We start from the raw sequence: 10,404 nt of genomic DNA, 5'->3' as shown, positions 1-10,404 counted from the left end.
CATAGCAAGGTTAAAGCTGTGAAGGTCTCTAAACCCCATGCCTCCCTTCTTCTTCGGGACACACATTTTTCACCATGCAAACCAATGCATTTTCCTTTTCTCCTCTCCATCGTCCCACTAGAAACCCGATATTTCATCAGTGATTGATTTACATATCCCTTTCGGTAACTTAAACACATACATAGCATAGGATGGAATTGCCTGCACCACATATTTCAGGAGAATCTCTTTACCTTGCATTGAAAAAATCTTTTCTTTCCATCCCTTCAGTCTCTGGCACACTCTGTCAACTAGATGCTGAAAACAGTCACTACGGTCAACCCCGACCATAGTTGGTAAACCCAGATACTTATCTGACAGAGCTTCAGTTAATATATCCAGTATTCCACAAACACTCTCCCTGTCATTTACTATGGTATTAGGGCTAAAAAATAGACTGGATTTTGGGGTACTTACACGCTGCCCTGAACTAACACATTACATGTCGAGAATCCTTTTCAACGTGTTTGCATTTTGATCAGTTGCTCTCATCAGTATCAAAGAATCATCTGCAAATAAAAGATGAGAAATAGAAGGGGCATTCCTTGAAACTTTTATACCTTCAATTCCACAAATTTCTTCATCATGAGCTAGCATGCTTGATAGACCTCCAGAACAGATCAACAAGAGGTATGGGGACAAAGGATTGCCCTGTCGAAGGCCTCTGGTTGGTAAAAACTCCTCTGTTTTCATGTCATTAAATCTGATTTGGTAGCTTACGGAGGAGACACACTCCATAATAAGTTCAACCCATTGCGAATGAAAACCCAACCTTATCATCATCTGCTGAAGAAAATCCCATTCTACTCTGTCGTATGCTTTTAGCATGTCCAACTTAACAGCACAGACACCATTTGAGCCATGTGTTTGCTTTTTAATGGAATGAAAGCATTCATAAGTGACCAACACATTATCAGTTATTAACCTGCCTGGTACAAACGCACTTTGTGTCGGAGAAATCACGTCAGGAAGGATCTTTTTCAGTATGTTGGCCAGCATCTTTGTATACCACGTTGCATGAACTAATGGGTCTGAATTGGGTTATTACCTCAGGGCTGTCCACCTTTGGGATTAACACAACATTTGTAGCATTCCACCCATCTGGGATCTTCTTATTGTTGATAGCATCAACTACTTCTCTAGTAAGCTCCTCTCCAACAATGTGCCAGAAGCGTTTTAAGAAAATAGCATGAAGACCACCCGGGCCAGGAGCCTTCATATCGCCAATTTGGAATAGGGCTTTCTTTACTTCCTCCTATGTATATGGTGCAATTAATACAACATTCATATGCGGCGTAACCACTAGTTTAACAGTGGACAGCAAATTCTCATCTATCATTCCTACATCAGAATCAAAAAGGCTCCGAAAATAATCGAAAATGAGGGGCTTGAGGTTATCATTCCCCTCAACCCATTCATTATTATTATTTTTCAATCTCTTAATTAAATTGCGGCGCCTATGGGCCGAAGCGTACTGATGATAACATTTTGTGTTACGGTCGCCGCGTCGCAGCCAATTCGCATGGCCTCTCTGAGCCCAATAGATTTCCTCCTGTTCAAGGAGGTTTTCAATCTTCAGTGGATGTTCTTGCTGCTTCGACTTAATCTCAGCAGTAAACGACACAAGCATGATCATTTCCAGTTCCTGCTGTGTTGCCTTCAACCGAGTACGAGGGCCCTTCAAAACTTTTCAATCCCACAAATGGAGATCCTTATGCACAACGGCCAGTTTGTCGCTAGCCGAAGGACAAATCCCTTGGACGACTGCCTTTTGCCACGCTGTTCTGACCACCTCTTCCACAGTTTCCTCTGCCAGCCACCTCGCCCCAAACTTCCGGCCAGCTTGACGACATTGCGCAACAACTCCTGCTAAGTACTCTGTATCCAAACAGATTGGTCGGTGATCCGACTTGCCCATATCCATATTACTCAGCCCACATAACGGATGCGTCTCCATCCATTATGCATTCGAGACAGCCCGCTCCAGCCGTTCCCGTAGACCTCCTCTGAAGAAAGTGAATTTATCCCTGTGGTAACCAATATCCTCCAAGGAACAATCCGACAATGCATCTTGGAAGGCTTGAAGCCTAGACTCCTGCCGAGGGTCTTCCCTCTTTCTCTGACGAAAATAAAATCTCGTTGAAATCACTGATTGCCACCCACGGGAGATTCGATTGTGCATGGAGATCGCGAAGTAGCTGATACGTTCTCTCCTTATTATCCCAACTTGGCTCGCCATACACCCCCGTCAACCTCCACAATTTACCATCCGGTTCCTCCACCGACACATCGATGCAGCTAAAGGTAGTAGTCCGGGAGTAGATCCTCACCTCCTTCTTCCAGACTAAGAGTAACCCACCTCTCCTACCACCGAGACATGGTGCCACAATCATATGATCCATCCTCAACTTTCTCATCAACTCCTCTGCCTTAACCTCGTCCAAATGCGTCTCAGACAGAAAAAAGACATCGGCATTATTCCGCCTCTGGATGTCCAGAAGTGAGCGAACTGTCCGGGCCCCGAGCAAGCCCCGACAATTCCAACTTATGAGTTTCATTATGACCGGCGACCCTCTGCTGAAACTGACGTCAATTCAGAGACCTCCGCTCCCAACTCACTCGACCAAGCCTAGATCAATCCAGGCCAAACAGATTGGAAACTCAATACCCCCTGATCTGAATAGACGGAGAATAGACCTGAAAACCTCGCCGGGGGAAACAGCCAGAACTGCAGTAAAGAGAACCGATCGTTGCCAACCAACGCCGGGACAGAAAACCGATCACTGCACCAATCAGCGCCGGGACAAAAAGAACATATCCAAAGTTGTCTTCAGATCCGATCAACAAGCAAGTTCCCTAAGCACCATCAGGGAAACTGTACGCAAACACAGTAGATGGAAACCTCATGACGTACTAGTAGTAGGCATACGAGATCAACTCATGAATCTGCATCAGCACAGTTGATTGTTGCAGCCTGAAATTCTACCAGAGAGCGAGAGACCAGCCACGGCACCGCCGGCGCCGCCCTGGGAAAGAGACGCCAGCCCACGCGCCGTCGCCAATGAGGCGGCCGGTGGCGGCCCGGCTAAACCCTAGTCGCCTTAGTAGTCGCCTGACTTCCAGGAGAAGAAAACACAGGCAACGATGACTGTTGCCACCAGCTACTCTCTTCTTTGTAGCCGACTTCTCTCCAATTTGAGTCGTCTATGCCAGCTACAATTGTTCAACAGTCATATGGAGCGCGTGGTCATCAAAATTTCTGTACAAACCCCATTATATAGAGAGAGACCAAGAAGCAGCAAGGTGACGATCAAGAGGACAAAGAGAGTGACGAGTGCAACAGCCTTCTTTGTGCCATATAGATCATGGCTTGGAGGTGCCACATGGACATGGTTCTCCTGCTCGTTATACTGGAGATGATTCTGCTCATTGCGCCGGCGCCCCGAGGGCTGGCGGATGTGCCCGTGGGTTTGGATGTCGTAAGTGCTCTGGCCATGTAGTTTTTTTTTTATAGTATGGCCTTGTTGTAATCTTGCAGATCATATGTTGTTCTACAGATCCATCATAATATCTAATCAATTAAGTGTTAACATATTATACTCCCACAATTGTTAGTACCCATTGCAAGTCATATGTAAACTGTTCTTGCAGACCAAGGTGATCCTGACTGGCCCGGATGTGTTTGCCGCACAAGACTTTGTACTTGCGGCCGTTAATCAAGACTATACTCCCCTCAAAAAATATATCAAGATTGTACTTTTATATGTTTATTAGGGCGCTAGCACCGATCAGATACAAAGTCTATCATTCCTCCCTGTCGAAAGGAGATGTAGTGTTCCCGCAAAGAAAGAAAGAAGATCTAGTGTGGCTGGTTAAAGTTCACTATGTTTGTTGTACAAAGATCAGCCCGCTGGCATATATTTGAGTCCTAGATAGAGTTTTGTTTCAGTTTTGAATTCTGTTTAGGGAGGAGTACTCCTGTAAAATGGCTTTTTAACAGGTCTAGGTTTCATCGTCTTTTTTTTATCACCCGGGCTGCATGTTGTAAGGACCAAACCTGTTAAGTTTTGACTCTCCGTGCTTACGGTGCCCGTCACTGGATTGATTCGCCAGCATACACGATACCAATGAAATACCAACACAAAATTATCCTATTCTATTACAACACATGATCCAGAATACACAGTCTAATACACATTATTGCTTTGCCCAAAGCTAGCTCATCAAAGTAAATAAAGTTAACAATGAAAGTCTCATCCGATGCCAGAGGTGAAATGTGTAGAGTGGAGACTAGCGAACCTACGCAGCCTTACTCTTTGTGAAATACACCTACAACATAATACGCTGCAGCCACAAGGGCTCAATCAGTGAGTGGAGGGAATTTTGGCCTGTGCCACTAGTGAAGTCGGATATTCAACGGCTGCCACTCGAACTTCACGAGTTCGGTCTATGCCACTACCACTTGCCGAAAAATTAGTTACATGCCCTCCGCGCCGTGCCGGCCAGTTGCCGTCTCCTTTGGGTTAAATTACATTCGGGACCCACCACTTCGTCATATCAGCTGTAGTTGATGTACATGCGTCCCGGAATGCATGATTTATCATTTAGTTTTTTTTCTATATGTGTGTTGTGTAAAGAGTACTTGTCTGGTGATTTAATACATCATTTTGGTGTGGTTGCAACCTTGGCCTGCAGCAACCGATGATCTCTCATGTATGACCAGGCAACCTGTGTATATGGAAAACTTGAAAGAGGGAAGATTTGTTCACTTAATCCTTTTGCAGTTTACGACATGGTTTGATTTGAAACTGCCAGGCTTACGATTATTGTTTCAAGTTTTTCCTTGTTCTGCATGCAGCGGAAAGTAATTTTGGTACCCCATGTTCTCCTTTTTTTTCCGAGTTCCCCCAAAAGTGAAATAATTCATGGATGTTAACTGGGCTATATCTTGCGAAATATGACTTGTTACTTGCACGAAAGAGACAACTTTATGGCTGTTCATTTGTATCTTGAATTTTTTTGTCTGGTTCACAAAATGATCACAAATTTTGATGAAAATTTGCATGTTCGTGGGGAGAGGTGAACTGAAAATGAGCTTCACTGTTCGAACTGTATTTTCAATATTTGTACAATGTGTCATTTTCTAGTCTTCTAGTTTTTCTAGCAAAGAAATATAAAACATTTCCTTAGTAGAAACCCATCATTATCATGTAAAGGGCTCTTCACCGCAGTGAGCCGAACATATTGGCTCACAAAAAAGGAAAAAAAAGATACCAACATATTTTCATGCCGTGGTCGAAGCAACGAGCTTAACCTTCATCGACCGCCTTTTTGCCTTAATAATGTAAGGTCGTTGCTTCGGTTATCCATGGAGAAAAACGCCTCTTTTACTTCAGTTACTTCGCTGTAGACATCGTGCATTGCAGGGCGATCCTTCGGTGATTCCGCAGAGCATAATAAGCCAAGTTTAAGGAGACGGAGAGCACACATATCCTTCAGTGCAAATGTGTTGCATTCTTGAAAGTTTGGGATTTGATCAACAAACTGATCTCCCGTCACCGAAGCAAGGCCGGGTTGAAGAATGTCTTGGGTTCGTGAAAGTGATGCTTCCACATACTTGCGGAGCGTCAAGCCATCATTGAATTCTTCATTAGTAGGCCGTTTTCATGTTAACATTTCCAAAAGAACAATGCCATAGCTATAAATGTCTCCCTCGGTGGAGATTTCACCTCCCATACCATACTCTGCGACAATGTTTTGAAACAAAAAGTTCTTCAGAGGAGCTCATAATGAAACATGCTAGTGTTAGTAAAAGCAAGCTAGCAATTGATACAGTTACTCATACTAGATTTCGCAACCTCATTTCAGAATGTGTTCATATAATGTACTCACCAGGAGGTATGTACCCAATAGACCCCCTTGGTCCAACTATGCTTGTTGTGCCGCTCTGCCCTCCAGATGAACAACCATGAATTAGCTTTGCCAGACCAAAGTCGCAGACACGTGCAGTATTGTCATTGTCAAAAAGTATGTTGCTTGGTTTCAGATCACAGTGAACAACCGGTGGGATGCACAGATTATGTAGGTAGTCAAGAGCACAAGCAATATCAACTGATATGCATATCACTGCGCCTAAACTTAAACCACCACACTGGTTGTTATGGAGTCGGTTTTCAAGGCTTCCGTTAGCCATGTACTCGAAGACTAGAGCCCTGAACTCATTTCCCACTGGGTCATAAGTTGAGCATGCGGTTATCACCTTCACGAGATTCCGGTGGCGGATGTGTTGCAATGCTTTGCACTCAGCAATGAAGCTATGCAATGCGCTATGCTGATTGAGCTTGAAGATTTTAATAGCAACCGTACCATCTTGTGCGTCGAACCAGCCTTTGTAGACAGTCCCAAATTGCCCGGAGCCGACTACATTGACTAGGGAAAAATTATCCGTTGCATTGTTAACATCACTATATGTTATCCTTTTCAGCTCCATGTATGAATGGACAATGTTCTCATTGGATTTGTACCCCCTCTTCAACCAGAAAATGAACATCCCCAAGATCAAAGCTAGTGCAGCAAGAGCTGATAGAGCTATCAACACTGGGATGACAAACTTGTGTTCTTTTGTGGGTACCGAAGCAAAGCATCTAGACAGCTCTTGTTCCGCAAAATTTGCACAAAGGTGTGGATTTCCTTGGACAAAAACACCACTTGTGTTAGAAAACACTCCACTAGTGGGAATTGGTCCTTCCAAGTCGTTGAAGGACATATTCAGATACTGCAACATGGTGAAGGTCCCGAGGAACTCCGGTATTGTACCAGATAGATTGTTGTGGGAGAAATCTAACACTTAGATGGCTTTGAGGCCTGCTAGTGATTGTGGAATGCTTCCTTGCAGGAGGTTCCCTTCTAAACGAAGCGATTCCAACTGGACACAGTTGCCAAGTGTGGACGGGATTATGCCTGTAATATTGTTGTGAGAGATGTTCAAGGATCCAAGGTTTATCAAGCTACCCATCTCTAGTGGTAAGGACATTGCGAGTTGATTGTGTGATAAATCAAGTAGCCAGCTCAGTTGGTTCAAGCTGCCCAACACGTGTCCACTTATGCTTCCACCAAGAGTATTACATGAAAGGTTTAATGCAACCAAGTTCTGACAGCTAGCTAGACTTTCAGGTATGCTTCCACTCAGCCGATTTTCATGCAAATAAAGCTCTTCCAGTTGATGTAGATCCCCAATGGAAAGGGGTATCTCTCCTGAAAATTTGTTTTTTGACAGGCTAAGTTGAACTAGATTGCGTAGCTGACCAAGGGTGAAAGGTATAGGCCCCATGAAAAGATTAGTATCAAGATAGAGCATGGAAAGACTAGAAAGGTTTCCAATCTCCAAGGGGATGGTGCCAGAGATGTTGTTTGACCTAAGAGTTAGAGCGGTCAAGCTTTTGGGGAGATTTGCTATGGAATTTGCTGGCAAATCCCCACTCAAGTTGTTTTCACCGACGTTCAGTTTCAGCAGCTGGGTACAATTCACCAAAGAGGAGAAGAATGTCCAGTCTCCAGCCTCTAGATGATTTGAGTACAACATTACGTACTCCAAATTTTTCATGGAGCTGAAAGAAGGAACCACCCCAGTCAGAGAGTTGTTGGCCATATGGATATACATCATGCCGGATGCATTTTGTAGGGAGGCAGGGATGTCACCCACAAAATGATTATTCGCCATGCTCAGCGTTTGGAGGTTAGGAACTGTGATACCCATGTCAGAAGGCAGCGTTCCTCCAAGATTGTTGCTGGCTAGCGTAAGATAATTCAATGAAGACATATTGTAAATGGAAGGTGGCACTATTCCTGACAGACTGTTATACGAGAGACCGAGGCTTTCTAGGCCGGCAAGTTTACCCAAATCTGCAATGGATCCTTGCAACTGGTTGTGCGAGAGGTCGAGCGAGGTAAGGGACGAGAGGTTTGCCACCGACGACGGCACGACTCCGGAAAGACTGTTTTGGGAGAGGTCTAGGTCGGTTAGTTTTGAAGGGAACATGATGAAAGGTGGAATTGCACCAGAAAGATTGTTGTGCCAAAGGTGTATCTCCATGATGGTTGAGCTGTTCAAAAGGGACGCAGGGATCGCCCCATTAATGCTATTGTTGTCCAGAGAAAGGTAACAAAGTGAGGAACTATTCGCCAGTGACTGTGGGATTTCTCCGTCAAGAAAATTGTCAGAGAGGCTGATGTACTCTAGAGCCGGGGAGCTCCCGAGCAGTGCCGGAATCTCACCGGAAAGCCCATTGTCGCCCAGGTCTAGCGAAGAAAGGTTGTGAAGCGCGCCGAGGGTGAACGGGATGGTGCCGTTGAGCGCGTTGAAGCTGAGGTTGAGGTACCGGAGTCCGGAGAGCCGGCCGAGCTCCGGCGGTATATGACCGGAGAGCCGGTTGTTGGGCAAGTGGATCCTTACCAGGGAAGTGAGGTTGGCGATGCAGGGCGGGATCTCACCGGCGAGGCCCTCGGCCTCCATATCCAGGGCCACCACGAGGGGTGCCCGCCTTGGCGTCCTGGCGCATGAGACGCCATGCCATGTGCAGAAATCATGCGAGGTGGTGTGGTTCCATGTGACCATGGCTCTGGTGGCACCGTGGAGGCGGGACTTGAGGCAGAGCAGAGCATCCCTGCTCGTGTCTGCGGTGCTATCAGCAGACGAGGAGGGGTTCAAAGCTAACGACAGGAAGAAGATGGCTACTAACATAGGACAGACCATGTTGCTGGTGTGTAACGTGGTGGACATGAATTTTTTAATGGTGCCTGGTGCCTTTGATACTCAGGCCGGGGCAGGTATGTGTCGCATGCTTTAATAGAGTTGAGACGTGAGCATGTACATGATCCTCATTTACGTTAAGATCCCACTAACGGGATAGTATCATGCATTGAACCTGCAGTGCATTCTCTTTCATCCATCCGTGCAGGAAAGTGCGCATCACATCCTCGACGTCTGGGTCATGGAGTCATGGCCAAAGTCTTCACCGGCGGCATATATAGATCGTTATCTTTGAGAATCGAGTGCGCGCACCACTTGAGGCCACCGCCATAATTGACTTGACCGACTATGCATGCCTCTGGAAGTCTGGATTCTTCGACCTTTGCTGTCGGCAAGACGACTACCATATGCGCGCGAGTCTTTAAAGTTGGGCGCCTGGCCAGTCGGCTTGTCTTCACTCTCAGTCAAGTCGGAAATTTGAATTTGTTAAGGACGAGGCCATTACTGCAGTTTCATAATACCAAGAGCAAAGCACAAATACCGGCACATATTTGTGCCTTGAGCGAGGCGGGAGCTCTCCTCAACCAGTTACCCATCATATTCGCCATGCTAGTCAAGGTGGTGGTTCAGAGGTACATGGATTGTTTGCTACACCAATGCTGCAACATACACGCTTGAAACAAATGATGAATAGCTTTCTGACAACATTTTTTGCTTACATGTCATGGACGTTTGGCTAGGCTATCTTTGGATAGAGTTACACCTTTGTGTAAGAACTTCATAAAGATCTTTATTTTCAAATGAACTTGTAATTTCCAGATAGATTTATTTCAAAGGTTCGATTTAACGATGGAACCACCAGAGATTGTTAACTTCCACTTAAATGAGTCACCACAAACTGATAGGTTGACTCGAGTTAATCGATTTAACGATGAAACAACAAGAGATTGTTAACTTCCTAGGAAATGAGTCATCATCAACTGATAGATTGATCGTCATCAACCTCTTGACAAAATGAATCAACTTCGTCGACCTATTTCAAAGAACAAACACCAAAATTGAATAGTCAATGGTGTGGTCCCTAACACCAATGCAATGGTCAGATACTTATGTTGTGCGACATTATAATGGTTTGGAAATTGAATGCCTAACAGCTATTACCCAGGTAGGATGGGCGAATCTCAAAACCATTCATGTAAGGGCATCCATTGCGACGACAAAGAGCAAGGGGGAGATTGCGCCCCCTTGCCTCAAATCTTCATGCATTAGAGATCATTCTACCAAGAACACCACTAACCACCACTTTCGAGCTTGCTGTGGAAAGCAAGATTGCGATCCATCTAAGCCACGCGTGAGCGAGCCCCTCACTACAAATTAGAGGACTTTTAGCTACGGTCCACTTAGGTCACGTAAAACCAATTTTGTTTACCGAAAATATGCTTGTGATGATTTTGGTCATCACCCCATTCATCACCGAAGCACTGTCAGAAAAAAAAAAACTTGATCGATCCAGTTTTTTCTCTAATCTAAGATCGTATCTTAAGTGACAAACACAATTTTGTCACAGATGTCCATTTTTGGTGACGACCAAGATTGCCACCTTTGATCAGCCCATT

The 10,404-nt window shown here is 45.1% G+C and overlaps 1 protein-coding gene across 1 annotated transcript; it reads right to left on the bottom strand.

Annotated features, from left to right (window-relative positions):
* Positions 1-5,147: 5,147 nt before the first annotated feature.
* Positions 5,148-8,801, bottom strand: LOC119361699 (receptor kinase-like protein Xa21). Its single transcript, XM_037626830.1, has 2 exons — positions 5,932-8,801; positions 5,148-5,783 (listed from the first exon to the last, which is right to left on the bottom strand). The coding sequence occupies exon 1, from the start codon at positions 8,789-8,791 to the stop codon at positions 6,887-6,889; it is 1,905 nt and encodes a 634-aa protein (XP_037482727.1). The 5' UTR covers positions 8,792-8,801; the 3' UTR covers positions 5,148-5,783; positions 5,932-6,886.
* Positions 8,802-10,404: the final 1,603 nt, after the last annotated feature.

Source organism: Triticum dicoccoides, chromosome 2B, assembly GCF_002162155.2.
Source record: "Triticum dicoccoides isolate Atlit2015 ecotype Zavitan chromosome 2B, WEW_v2.0, whole genome shotgun sequence".
Classification (NCBI taxonomy): Eukaryota; Viridiplantae; Streptophyta; class Magnoliopsida; order Poales; family Poaceae; genus Triticum; species Triticum dicoccoides.
Note: the sequence above shows the minus strand (reverse complement) of the source record. Positions and strands in the feature narration are given on the sequence as shown.

Excerpts from the sequence above, each read along its gene's own strand:
- LOC119361699 (XM_037626830.1), bottom strand. The coding sequence starts at position 8,791 with ATGGTCTGTCCTATGTTAGTAGCCATCTTCTTCCTGTCGTTAGCTTTG.